The sequence below is a fragment of the Saimiri boliviensis genome, chromosome 9, assembly GCF_048565385.1.
Source record: "Saimiri boliviensis isolate mSaiBol1 chromosome 9, mSaiBol1.pri, whole genome shotgun sequence".
Lineage (NCBI taxonomy): Eukaryota > Metazoa > Chordata > Mammalia > Primates > Cebidae > Saimiri > Saimiri boliviensis.
Genome location: NC_133457.1, coordinates 90816149 through 90830192, shown reverse-complemented (window position 1 = coordinate 90830192; position 14044 = coordinate 90816149). Strand labels below are relative to the sequence as shown.

Below are 14044 nucleotides of genomic sequence, written 5' to 3'. Positions count from 1 at the left end.
TGCAGAAATTTTTTTTCCTGAGTAATTATTACTAGCTACTATTACCAATAGAAAACTGCTTAGAAAATTATTTAAAACACATTAGACAGGAAATAACTAAAAATTAAATCCAAGAGATGTGACCGTCCACTTTATAAGTATCTCCCCAAAACCAACATACTGTGCACACAAGACACATGTAAATGGAAATTTCTACAACATTCATCATTAATTTGAAGTACTCACAAACTAGCATGAGTGTAAGATAGGTTTTATTTAAAAGGTCCAATAAGCATTGTGCTTGATGGAAGAAGCCACATTGAGATTTCAGTTTAGCTTACTCCATTAAAATACAAAGATAGGAATGAAAGATTTGTTTAGAAAGGACGGAGAGAGTACAGAATGTGCTGCATAGAGACTTACTTACCCTTTGTTGGCAGATCCATTTTATTTCAATGTTAAACCCTACATCTTCTGGCAAAGACTCTAAAACCTAGAGTTTGGTTTGTTGGTGGTGAATTTTGTTTTTGGAGAGATGGATAGCAGAATAAGAAAACAAGAAAAATAGAATTATTACTAAAAACATTAGGAACATATCATTAGCAGCAATAAAATGTTTTGTGTATAATGCACAAACATTTTGCCATACTCAAAGGGACAACCTGGTAAATTATTACATTAAATAAGTTCAAAAGAAATTAAGCAGCAAAAGCAGGAGACTCAGGCACCATCTGTGATAACTGACCAACATAAACATGGTCCTTAACCTCAAATCCTTTTCACCATTACTAGTGAACAGCCAAAGTGAACTCTACCACGAGAGGCAACATCGTGAATTCAAGACATTTGTCATGTATTCTACATTGCATTTGGTGATGTCAGTCTATTTGTCTAAAATGTATGAAAACCCATGATTTTTAGATTGTTTTGAAGGTGACGATACTAAACAAATACCATAACACCTTGAAAAGATGTATCCCCAAATGAAAAGATTATGCTGCAGCTCATAAATCAAAAAGGTTATAATTCATATAAATGACAAATGCCATCAACGTATCTAAACTAAACTATCCAGACACTTTGCCATCAGGTTATTTTGGCAGTTGTAACTAGAAAATGACATTGAAAATATGAAACTTGGTCAGTGACCTCCAAAGAATGGTCTTGTTCAGTCTTAAACATGAAGGCCAGGCATACACATAAATATGCTCAGGGCAAAATGAATTTGACAGAGATTAAGTTTTATCATTATTTTTGAATTGTAGTCTCAGTCTGTCACCCAGGCTGAAATGCAGTGGTGCAATCTTGGTTCACTGCAACCTCCACCTCCAGGGTTCAAGCAATTCTCCTGCTTCAGCCTCCAGAGTGGCTGGGATTACACATGCCTGCCATTATTCCTGGCTAATTTTTTGTATTTTAGTAGAGATGGGGTTTTACCACGTTGGCCAGGCATAAACATAAAAAATGATGTTTTAAATGCACCAGGATAATGTTCATTGCAGGGGCTCTCTTTTTGCAGTGAATAATCATTACTTAATTTTAACAGCAAATAAATGCATACAAACAGAATAATATAGTGGTAAGAACATAGCCTGGGAGTCTGGTGATCTGGCATCTAGCTCTGGGTCTTCTCTAAACAGCTGCATATAAAGTACAGCACCTAAAACAGTTTGTATTCAATTCTGTGTGGGACTTATTTTTTCCTGTATCTAAAGGCTTATTTAACATATCTGTCATGTTTTTGCTGGACTAATGCAAAATGAGAAAGATTAGGACAATATATTAGTGTCGAGATTGCTAAACAGCAAATTTGCTGGAAAAGTGTCTGTATAAGGAGATATTTGGTATTATTTTGGCATTAAAATTTGTGATTGAATGATGATGATGGCAAAGTGAGTAAATGAGTTTGTGAGTTTTAACTTATTTGACTAAAAGGTTGTCAAACCTGTATTACAATCGAAAATTTTTTTTCTGGGAATCATGTGATTTCTAAGAAACAAATGATTTTAGAAAATTGAATTAGAAGAAATGATCTTACTTAGATGGGCTTCATAAATATCTTAAAAATTATACAAATTAGGCCGGGCGCAGTGGCTCAAGCCTGTAATCCCAGCACTTTGGGAGGCCGAGGCGGGTGGATCACGAGGTCAAGAGATCGAGACCATCCTGGTCAACCTGGTGAAACCCCGTCTCTACTAAAAATACAAAAAATTAGCTGGGCATGGTGGCACGTGCCTGTAATCCCAGCTCAGGAGGCTGAGGCAGGAGAATTGCCAGGCAGAGGTTGCAGTGAGCCGAGATCGCGCCATTGCACTCCAGCCTGGGTAACAAGAGTGAAACTCCGTCTCAAAAAAAAAAAAAAAAAAAATTATACAAATTATATTTTGCTTATTTATTTTTGAAACAGGATCTCTATTGCCCAGGCTAGAGTGCAGTGGCACAATCACAGCTCACTGCAGCCTTAACCTCCTGGGCTTAAGCCATCTTCCTACCCTGGCCTTCCAAAGTGCTGGGATTACAGGCATGAGCCACCATGCCCAGCCAAAAATGATGTTTTAAATGCACCAGGATAATATTAATTGCAGGGGCTCTCTTTTTGCATCCTTTTTGCAGTGAATAATCATTACTTAATTCACCATTAATCACTGAGATTTTAATGATTTAGATTGTTTTATGAACTCCTCAAGAAATATATGCCTACATATTTTAACAAAGTCTTTGTTATACATTAAATATTGTCATGTCTTTCCTTTCTAAATCATATACATATATTTATACACACACATTTTAGCAAGTGGCTAATATACTATATAAAACCCATCAAGTTAATAAGCTCCATTCCCCAAATAAGAATTTCCATATTATGGTAAACCAAAATTACCTATTTTTGCTTAAGAAATCTCTAGCCTGGTCAACATGGCAAAACTCTTTTTCTACTAAAAATACAAAAAATTAGCTGGGCATGGTAGTGCGTGCCTGTAATCCCAGCTACTCAGGAGGCTGAGGCAGGAGAATTGCCTGAACCCAGGAGGCGGAGGTTGCAGTGAGCCGACATCGCGCCATTGCACTCCAGCCTGGGTAATAACTCCGTCTCAAAAAAATACAAAAAGTAGCCAGGCGTGGTGATGTGCGCCTGTAATCCGAGCTACTCAGGAAGCTGAGGTAGGAGAATTGCTTGAACCTGGGAGGCGGAGGTTTCAGTGAGCTGAGATAGTATCACTGCATTCCAGCCTGGGCAACAAACTCCGTTTAAAAAAAAAAAAAAAAGAAAAAGAGAAAAAAAGAAAAGAAAAGAAAGAAAGAAATCTATTATACCTGACATGGACAGAAAAAGACAATGAGAAAGACCAGAATTTAGAAACTGGAGTCGGCAGAACAAAAGCAGAGCCAGCATCTTTTTGCATATGTGTGGGCTCTCCTGATGCTGTCAAGGGTATTCCTGTATTAAACTGTGTCTGGTTTTTAAATCTGCATGTTGGTTTTTGTGTGAAGATCTACTTTCTCAGAGTACATTTCTGAAATTTCAATCTCATTTTAACTAAGAGGCCACTTATTTTCTTTGAAGAAACTCGCCTCTCTCCCAAAACTAAGCAGTATAAAACATTGTATAACTGCCTCTCCCACCATCACCTTTCTCTCACCCCGATACCTGTGCCCTCTTCCTTTTCATTTATAAACAAATACATGGATTTGCTTGCTACTCGTACCAAATTAACATACTGACGGGAATTTTTATTCATTTGAGTAGAAGTTACTCTTGGGGAAAGAAAAATAAATAGCACAGGGTGTGTTGGCTCATGCCTGTATTTGTAACTCTTAGGGAGGCTGAGGCTGAATGACAGCACAAGTCTAGAGGTTCAAGACCAGCCTGAGCAACAAGGTGAGACCCATCTCTACAAAAAATTAAAAAACTAGCTAGGCATAATGGTGCACACCTGCAGTCCCAGCTACTTGAGAGACTGAGTGAGGTGGGAGGATCGTTTCAGCCAAGGAAGTTGAGGCTGCAGTGAGCCTTGATCATGCTACTACACTCGGCCTGGGTGACAAAGTGAGACCGTCTTAAAGAAAAAAAAAAAAAAAGGCTCTTCTCTACAAGCACCAATGATGATAAATTTATATTAACGTTGTCTTTAACACAGCCTTTGTAGGATCATCTTAAGAAACAAAAGTAAATTATTGATACATAAGAAAATTAAGAAAAGCCTTGCCTTGGTTTTCCTCAATAACTTACCATCTTAAGAGAAGGAAATGGCTGATTTTCTGAAAAGGAATTTTCCTCCTGGACCACAGATTCTGAAATTTTAAAATAGAAGATCTTAGTAAATAAAATACCAGTATATCACTAAGAGCTTTCCTAAATCCTTAGCACCAAAAAGAGAGGGAAAGAAAGAGAAAGAGATTGTGTAAGTTCGAGAGCACTAAGCAATTCTGAGATTCTTTTACTTTTTTTTTTTTTTTTTTTTAGAAATAGGGTCTCACTCTGTCATCCAGGCTGAAACAGTGGCATAATCCTTACTCAGTGCAGCCTCAAACTGAAGTGGGCTCAAGCAATCCTCCAGTCTCAGACTCCTGAGTAGCTATGTGTGCCCACAGGCATGCACTATCACATCCAGCTCATTTTAAAAAATCTTTTGTAGAAATGGGGTCTACATTCCTCAGGCTGATCTTGAACTCCTGGCCTCAAGCAATTCTCCCAACTCAGCCTCCAAAAGTGCTGGGATTACAGGAGTGAGCCACTATGCCCATCTCATATACACAGGATTTTTAAAGGTTCTTGTATTTATTAAGCATTAAAAATCCATTTTCTAGCTGGGCGCGGTGGCTCAAGCCTGTAATCCCAGCACTTTGGGAGGCTGAGGCGGGTGGATCAGGAGGTCGAGAGATCGAGACCATCCTGGTCAACATGGTGAAACCCCGTCTCTACTAAAGATACAAAAAATTAGCTGGGCATGGTGGCACGAGCCTGTAATCCCAGCTACTCAGGAGGCTGAGGCAGGAGAATTGCCTGAGCCCAGGAGGCGGAGGTTGCGGTGAGCCGAGATCGCGCCATTGCACTCCAGCCTGGGTAACGAGAGCGAAACTCCGTCTCAAAAAAAAAAAAAAAAAAAAAAATCCATTTTCTAAATAAGCAACCTGCACGAAAACCAATTTGCAACGATTAATAGACACCAGACTGCAGACGCAAGAGTGATTATTTTTTCTTATAAATTGTTTTCTTTATAAAATTTGTACTAAAGTACTACTCACACAGAAATAAGCTGTGTGATTTTGCTAAGGCTTCTATTTGAAATACTAAAATCAGCTCAGAAATTAAAAATTAGGAGAATATATAGCTACTACTGTGCTTCTGTTAACATTATCAATACAGACCAAAAATTATTTTCCAAAAGTGGAAAAAATTAAAATATCAAGTTTTTCTTAAAAACACACACAAAACCTGTATTACAAATTTAAAGATTAAATCATGTAAAATTTTCTAGTAGAATAAGCTAAAGGTAAAATTCATTTTATTACTAAGAGTCATGAAATACCTGTAAGTCTACACAGTTACATTTATGTTCTGGGTGGGGATAATCTTTGGTCTTAAGCACTTCACAATCTTTATAAAGATATTAAAACTGCAGGTTGCCGGGCGTGGTGGCTCACACCAGTAATCCCAGCAGTTTAGGAGGCTGAGGCAAGCAGATTGCCAGAGCTCAGGAGTTTGAGACCAGCCTGGGCAACACCATGAAACCCCGTTTCTCCTAAAATACAAAAAATTAGCCAGGTGTGGCGATGTGCACCTGCAGTCCCAGCTATTGGAAAGGCTGAGGCAGGAGAATTGCTTGAACCTGGGAGGCAGGGGTTACAGTGAGCTGAGATTGTACCACTGCACTCCAGTGTGGGTGTCAGACTTCATCTCAAAACAAACAAAAAAACCTGTATGGTTATCACAATTATTATAAACATCTGTATCTATAATACACCTACTGTATGTATACTACCACCAGTCTCTGGGAATATAAAAACATTTTCCTACCTGTGAGGGGCTTACATTCTAGTTGAAAAGAAGGGACATATATGAAAATAAAGGACTTAAAAATGAATGCAATAAGCCTCATATGAATGGCACAGCTATTAATTTCTATGGGAGTAGAAAGTAAAGTGAAATTATAAAGGGATGTGCTAGGCAGCACAAGCTTTGAGGAAAGCTAACCTACAGTCATAGCAGGCAAATAACAGAGCTGGTTCAAACTGACTCTGAAACTGGATTCTACAGTTGATTTACTTTCCACTTTGTAATGGTTAAGAATGTTTGGAAAGACTGATAGGTATTAATAATTTGATCGTCAAGCTAAAAAAAGCAATACAATGGTTACTATACACATGATACATATTCAGTAGAAAACTAACACAAATTAATTTCAGAACTATCAAATTACATTTAGAAGACCCAGTTTTATATTCATTAAAATGACCGAGTACGTGCTAAAATGGATTTTAAAAATCCTATTAATGCTAACTACAAAAGGAAAACAGTGTTTCCATATTGGTGCATACCTTTCCGATCCTTAGATTTCAGTGCCGTCACATGAGTGAGCTAGGAAACACAAACGGAATGAAATCAGAAAAGAAGCCTTAGCTTATGAAGAGATGGTTAACAGAACTATAACTTGAAAAACTAGCAAGATAAAAAAAAGTCTATATAGAATAAGCACAAACCATTGTATATACTTTACGTATGCATATACATATGTTAGATAATGATCAACGGAATATAAAAATTCTCTATTAGATAACTGTTTATAGTTAATCATGCATTTATTTAGGTACCTAATGGGGATAGGAAGAGGAACCATGTAAAATTACATGATGCAAAATATTCAAAGGTTATTAGAAATTAACATATATTTACCAACTACCGCATAAAAAACCTATTGTAAAATAATGACTATTATATGAAGAAGGGCTACTGCAGAACAGAAGCAACCTAAGGCTATGAGTGAGAAGAGCTAGCTAGCCCCTGTGGCCTACCAGAATTTGTGGTCTAGTTCGTTCCTTCATAAATACAAAAACCAATGGGGTCCATGGATATGGTTGGAGAAGACAGCGGGACCAACACAGACCCATTATCCCAAACAGAACAGAACGCCAAAGCACACACCGTACACATTAAATATAACAGCCATCTCCATGTGCAGAGAACATTACCATATACTAGCAAGTACAATAGTCCTAAAGCTAAAGGATAATTTACATTTCATGCTACTATTACTACCTTTAACAACTGGAGTTGGTCAAATGTTAATTCTTTTACTGGAATTTCAAATAATTCAACTGGATCAGCATCAAATTTCTAAAAAAAAAAAAAGAAAGAAAGAAAGAAAGAAAGAATAAAGTTAAAAGTGAGCTCTAAATTATTACTGAATGCTTACACTAGACAGGCCTAGCATCTCTATTTACTCAACAATGAGAATAACTGTTAGTAGCCACACTGAGCCCATGCAGGAGAGCCCTTCTAACCTAATACCACCTCCTAGCCCTCATATTCTGGCTTTTGTTTTTATTGCAAGTGTAGAATACCTGCAAGAAAAGAACAGCAGGGAGAAAGTGTAGCACTGAAGACAACTGAGAACAGAACCAGAAGTCAGTCATTTCCCCAATTCTTGTTATGCTGTCTATACATTTTGTTTGACACTTACCCATGCTACATGACTAGGAAATCAACATATGAAAGTACTATATAAAATTTATTTCTGTCACTTCCTAATCTTTTATTTTTTGAGACAGAGTCTCGCTGTTACCAGACTGGAGTGCAGTGGTGCAATCTTGGCTCACCGAAATCTCCACCTCCTGGGTTCAAGTGATTCTCCTGCCTCAGCCTTCCAAGCAACTGGGACTACTGGCATGCACCACCATGCAGGGTTTCACCATGTTGGCCAGGAGGGTCTCAAACACAACCTTGTGATTCACCCGCCTGGGCCTCCCAAAGTGCTGGGATTACAGGGGTGACCCACCACGCCTGGCTGTTCCTAATCTTGTCGAAGCCTTTTAAACATTTGATTAAAAACAGCAGACACATCAGGTGTCATGAAAAAATTGTCTTATTAGCTATAAACACTAATACTTAACAAGCATGCTGATAATCATCTTTCCCCTACAAGCAAATCTGTTGTTTTAGGTTTTGATGTCTATCAAATGATCAAATGTCACTCTGTTGAAGGCACTTCAACAGAAATGACTTAAGGTATCACCAACAAATCATCTGTGCAACAAATATACTAAAATCCATCACATATATATTCATTCACGTACATTGGCATGAACCTGTACATGCGTAAGGTTTTTCTGGAATGTACAAGTAACTATTAAGAGTAAGGGAGTGGCCGGGAACGGTGGCTCAAGCCTGTAATCCCAGCACTTTGGGAGGCCAAGGCAGGTGGATCACAAGGTCAAGAGATTGAGACCATCCTGGTCAACATGGTGAAACCACATCTCTACTAAAAATACAAAAAAAAATTAGCTAGGCATGGTGGCGCATGCCTGCAATCCCAGCTGCTCAGGAAGCTGAGGCAGGAGAATCGCCTGAACCCAGGAGGCGGAGGTTGCTATGAGCCGAGGTCGCGCCATTGCACTCCAGCCTGGGTAACAAGAGCGAAACTCAGTCTCGGGAAAAAAAAAAAAAAAAAAAAAAAAAAAAGAGTAAGGGAGTAAGAACAAGGAAAAACAGGAACAATTTATTTTTCATTTTATAACCTTCTGAAATACTTATTTTTTTTAATGAACTTGAATTGTTTTTAATAAGAAAAATACCAGCTTAAAAATTAAAATTCAATATAAAAATTCATTGCTTTCATTTCCCAATTATTTCATTCAGGTTCAACTTCAGATCAAGAGATAGCCTAGTGAAAATAGGGAATTAAAATACTTGAACTCTCACTGATTTTTAGACATAAATTATAGCTCGGTCAGGCACAGTGGCTCATGCCTGTAATCCCAACACTTTGGGAGACTGAGGCAGACAGATCACCTGAGGTCAAGAGTTCAAGACCAGCCTGGCCAAGATGGTGAAGCCCTGCCTCTACTAAAAAATACAAAAATTGGCCAGGCGAGGTGGCGGGCACCTGTAATCCCAGCTACTAGGGAGGCTGAGGCAGGAGAATCGCTTGAACCCGGGAGGCGGGGATTGCAGTGAGTCAAGATCATGCCACTGCACTCCAGCCTAGGCAACAGAGCTAGACTCCATCTCAAAACAAAAACAAACTAACAAAACCAAAATAAGCTTGGCATGGTAGCGTGCACCTGCAGTCCCAGCTACTTAAGAGGCTGAGACAGGAGAATCACTTGAACCCAGGAGTCAGAGGTTGCAGTGAGCCAAGATCACACCACTGCACTCCACTCTAGGTGATACAGCAAGACTCAGACTCAAAAAATAAATTCATAAACAAACAAACTGCAGCTAGATCAATTAATCTCGATCTTGGCTAATAAGATCATTTATCACTTCACTCTTTTTCATTTATCTTTTCATTAATGTTCTTCCATGGCAAAAACGACCTGTTCCAAGTGGGTGGTCATTCTACTTACGTAATCTAATTAGATGCATCTCCCTCCCTCCCTCCTTTCCTTCCTTTTCTTCTTTCCTTCCCTCCCTTCCTTCCTTCCTTCTCCTAATATACTTTCACAGAAACAAAGGGTCCTTTCCTATACATCATAATAATCCAACCCCTAGGAACTCTGATTAAAATCCACTAGCAGGTGGTGCCAGGTTCCTTGTCACATTCTTTAATACAACAGGCAGTATCTGGTACAGCGATGTTAGCAAACTGGCCTAACTTTAAATCAACTCAGTTGGAAATTAATACCCAACATGGTTTTAGAGAAAATGTGGAATGAACCCTTCTAGAAATGAAATCCTTCCCTGAGAAATCACTTAAGTATCAGTCAGGGACAATATATTGTTTAGGGACAATATCGTTATCTCAATTATGTTTGTACAAAAACAATCACCGTTTTTTAAAAACTATATAAAATTTTAAATCTCCTCTGGTCTCCGCTTCCTTACACTCTCTTTTCCATTCTTCCAGTCGCTTACTCAAATTCAGGCTTACCTTACCTGTAGCCCACATTGCTGCTGCCCCTGCCTGCAGTCTCTATCCTCTGAAGTTCCTATTATATCAGCTACCAAAACATTAGTCTTGAACATTTCGTTTTTTTTTTTTTTTTTTTTTTTAGACAGTGTTTTCACTCTTGTTATCCAGGCTGGAGTGTAATGGTACAATCTCAGCTTACTGCAACCTCAGCCTCCTGGGTTCAAGCAATTCTCCTGCCTCAGCCTCCCGAGTAGCTGGGATTATAGGCATGCGCCACCATGCCTGGCAAATTTTTGTATTTTTAGTAGAGGTGAGGTTTCTCCATGCTGGTCAGGCTGTTCTTGAACTCCTGACCTCAGGTGATCCACCTGCCTCAGCCTCCCAAAGTGCTGGGATTATAGGCATCAGCCACCGTGCCTGGCCAGCTAAAAAGTATTTCTTACCTCCCTAGTTCTTGAGTCTAAACCTCTTGACTGAGGCCCTTCAGCATCTAACTCCAAACCACCTTTTGAATTTTTCACTGTGGCTTACTGGCCTTATTAACTGTAGAAGAAGCTTGAAGCAGAAACAGCTGGGATCCTAGAAAATAAACACTACAAGTCTTCTTCTCTCGCCTCAATATAGTAGCACAAACAGGCTGCTACAGAAACCACCTGGAATGTCCTTTTTCTGTAACACAGTAAAGTATATTCAGCAACAGACCCTACTCTAGGAAGGCAGTATTTCCATATCATCACTCACTCAGCGTTGTAAGAGCATGGCAGGGAACACTAGCAGTAATTCACCAAGAAAATAAATGAACCAATTCTATTTAATAAGTAATTAAAAATACACAAACGTCCTAGTTTTTAAACCTTTTACCTAACATTAACAGTTTGAAATGAAGAAACTTCTTCTGTAGGTGTCTATTATGAAAAAAAAAATAAAATAAAGAAATTTCAACATACCTTTTTCATAGTCAAACAACAGGTAAGATCATGATATACCACAGGCACGAAGTCCTTTGAAAGGTGTACATCAAATTCTACAAAGGCTGCACCCTGACAAAAGGAAACAAGTATTTGAAAAACATTGCCTGGTACACAGTACATCTCAAACTGCAAGAACATAAGAAATTTTTGGTCACTATAAAATTATGGATCTGTACAAAAAAGCAAGATTTTTCTAAAATGTAATGTATTATCTTAAAACAACGGCTTTTCTCTTTTGTAAAAGCACAGCTACTTTTTCCTGGCAAAAAATGGGCACAGATCCACTTCAGAACACCCAGAGGCACCTCAGTGGCAGTGAGATAGCCTTCAGGACTGTCATTTCTGCAACTGCTATTGGCAGAAAAGGAACCCATCAAGAGCCTGGAGTTCAGGGATCCCTCACATTGCTGCCTACTGCCCCTGCAAACCTTAGCTGCATAACTAACATGAAAGATTTGGTGAGGGAAGAACAAGCTGCAAATCATCTCAGCTCTGCTACTTGGTACACCTGAGCAGTCCACTGTACAGCCTTTCTCAGCAAAATGTCAGTACTGAATGAAAGAGGAAGTTATGCCAGGCACGGTGGCTCACACCTGTAATCCCAGCACTTTGGGAGGCTGAGGCGGGTGGATCACCTGAGGTCAGGAGTTCAAGACCAGCCTGACCAATATGGTGAAACCCCATCTTTAAAAAAGAAAAAGAAAGAAAGAAAGAGGAAGCTGTAATTGCTGATGAACAGACAGAGAAAACAGAAACAGGAAAAAGATGATGCTCATGTCCAGTTTCCTAATGAAACCCAAACAAATGAGGAAGACCTGAATTACAGTTAAAGACAAATTTCTAAAAATCAGATCCATACAGAAGGAGGACTGAAATTTATAGAAAGAAAGAGAGAAAGAGAGAGAAACAGAGAAAGGCAGGCAGATCCATTCAGCCTTATAAATTAATTCAGTTAAAGGTTGTATGTCATAAACTGAAAGCAAGCCAGCTGCAATAGAAGGAAGCAAGGTTTGAAAAATCTGAAACACTACTTTACTGTGACCCCCAGAGGCGCTGTACTTTAAAAGATGTATGCATTTCTACCCCTTATCCTGGCTCCAAGTTGTGAAGGGGTAAAACTCAACTTGTGAATACAAATGGATCACATCACAGACTAGAGTCAAAGGGTTCAAGAGTCTGGCCAAGGAAGCCGACTTCCTTGCTGACTTCTGAAACAGAAAGCTTAGCACCTCCTCTTACTTTAAACTAGACAATATCAAAAACCATTTCTACTGAAGAGGACAAACCCTACCATTGCCAAGTAGTTTTAACTATCAAACATTTTAAGTTGTAGCTTTTTAATCTGGTTTTAGACAACCATAATCCTTACAGAAAATCATTTTGTGAGAGACAAAATTTAATCTCAAAATTCATTGTGAGATTTAAGTAATAAGCCAACAATAGACCAAAACATCTTCACAGATACGTATTTAAAATAAGCCAATAATAATTAAAATAAGACAGCTGAAAATGTGATTCCTGTGAGTTATAAAGGATTCCACTAGAATATGGAAAAAAAAGTCTTAATGAAATCCTCTCTCAAAAAGCACTTATCTAAAAATTCTTGGCCAGGCTCACACCTATAATGCCAGTACTTTGGAAGACTGAGGGGGTCGGATCACCTGAGGTCAGAAGTTCGAGACCAGCCTGGCCAACATGGTGAAACCCTGTCTCTACTAAAAATATAAAAATTGGCTGGGCATGATGGCACATGCCTGTAATCTTATCTACTCAGGAAGCTGAGACAGGAGAATTGCTTGAATCTAGAAGGTGGAGTTTGCAGTGAGCCAAGATTACACCTCTGCAGTCCAGGCTGGGCAACAGAGCAGGACTCTATCTCACAAAACAAACAAACAAAAAACTAACAGAGTTATTACACTGGGCATAATGGCTCACACCTGTAATCCTAGCACTTAGGGAGGCCAAGTGGGGGGATCACTTGAGCCCAGAGTTTCGAAACCAGTCTGAGCAATACAGTAAGACCCTGTCTTTACAAAAAATACAATTAGCCAGGTGTGTTGGCACATGCCTGTGGTTCCAGCTACTTGGGAGGCCAAAGCAGTAGGATCACTTGAGCCCAGGAGGTGGAGGCTACAGTGAGCTATGATCCCGCCACTGTACTCCAGCCTGGGCGACCAGGCCATCATGTTTATAGTTAATGAAATGTCTTTAGACTAGCTGTGACACTAGTAAAGCTGGTTCCAAATTAATTATAAACTATGGCCCAATAATACTAATAAATATCATAACAGAAAAATAAAACAATCTATTATTTTAAACATTCAAATTATAATCAATTCAAGATGACATGAATTTTAAAATGCATTATTTTATATGCCACTAAGAGGGGGAAATATGCTGCCAATTAAACTATGACTCAAAGCTAAGCTGTAAACCCATTCCCATTTCAGAGAGGTTAATATTTTAAAAGTACACCTTAGAATAGATGTTAGTTCATGTAAATGATAAAGCTAAACACTGACTAACCAAGTTTACTTCCTGCACTATTTTTTACAAAACAAAGTTGGAGGCATATGGAGGACACTGTGGAAAAAGTGGAAATTATGAGATGTTCCTCCATTTTTCTCTAGTTTCACTTTGGAATGTGAGGCGGTCTAGACAGATACAGAGGAATAGGGGAGAAAAATCTCAGGTTATTGATTAAAAATGTCCAAGTTACAGTTGCTGAAAATACTAAAAGCTAAAAAAACAGACTCTAATCCTCTATAACTGGATTTAAAAAAAAAAAGAGTTAAGGAAGTTAAAGACAATCAAGTTGTATGTAAGGGTGGGAACTGACACTGTGTTTTTAAGCGATAGAGTCTCACTCTGTCACTCAGGCTGGCACTCACTAGCCAGATCACGGCTCACTGTAACCTCAAACTCTTGGGCTCCAGCAAAGCTCCTGTCTCAGACTCCCAAGTAGGTGGGACTATAGGTATGAGCCACCACATCCAGCTGATACACTTTATCAAGTGTTAC

The 14044-nt window shown here is 38.8% G+C and overlaps 1 protein-coding gene across 2 annotated transcripts in view; it reads right to left on the bottom strand.

Annotated features, from left to right (window-relative positions):
• The window catches only part of GPCPD1 (glycerophosphocholine phosphodiesterase 1), a 70881-nt gene that overhangs the window by 18992 nt on the left and 37845 nt on the right, over window positions 1-14044 (bottom strand). For both annotated transcript variants that reach the window (XM_039479591.2, XM_074406279.1), the window contains 5 exons: window positions 11000-11092; window positions 7238-7315; window positions 6520-6559; window positions 4211-4272; window positions 407-472 (listed from right to left, as the gene is read on the bottom strand). In XM_039479591.2, the coding sequence (XP_039335525.1) occupies window positions 407-472; window positions 4211-4272; window positions 6520-6559; window positions 7238-7315; window positions 11000-11092 (339 nt within the window). The remainder of the gene's footprint in view (window positions 1-406; window positions 473-4210; window positions 4273-6519; window positions 6560-7237; window positions 7316-10999; window positions 11093-14044) is intronic.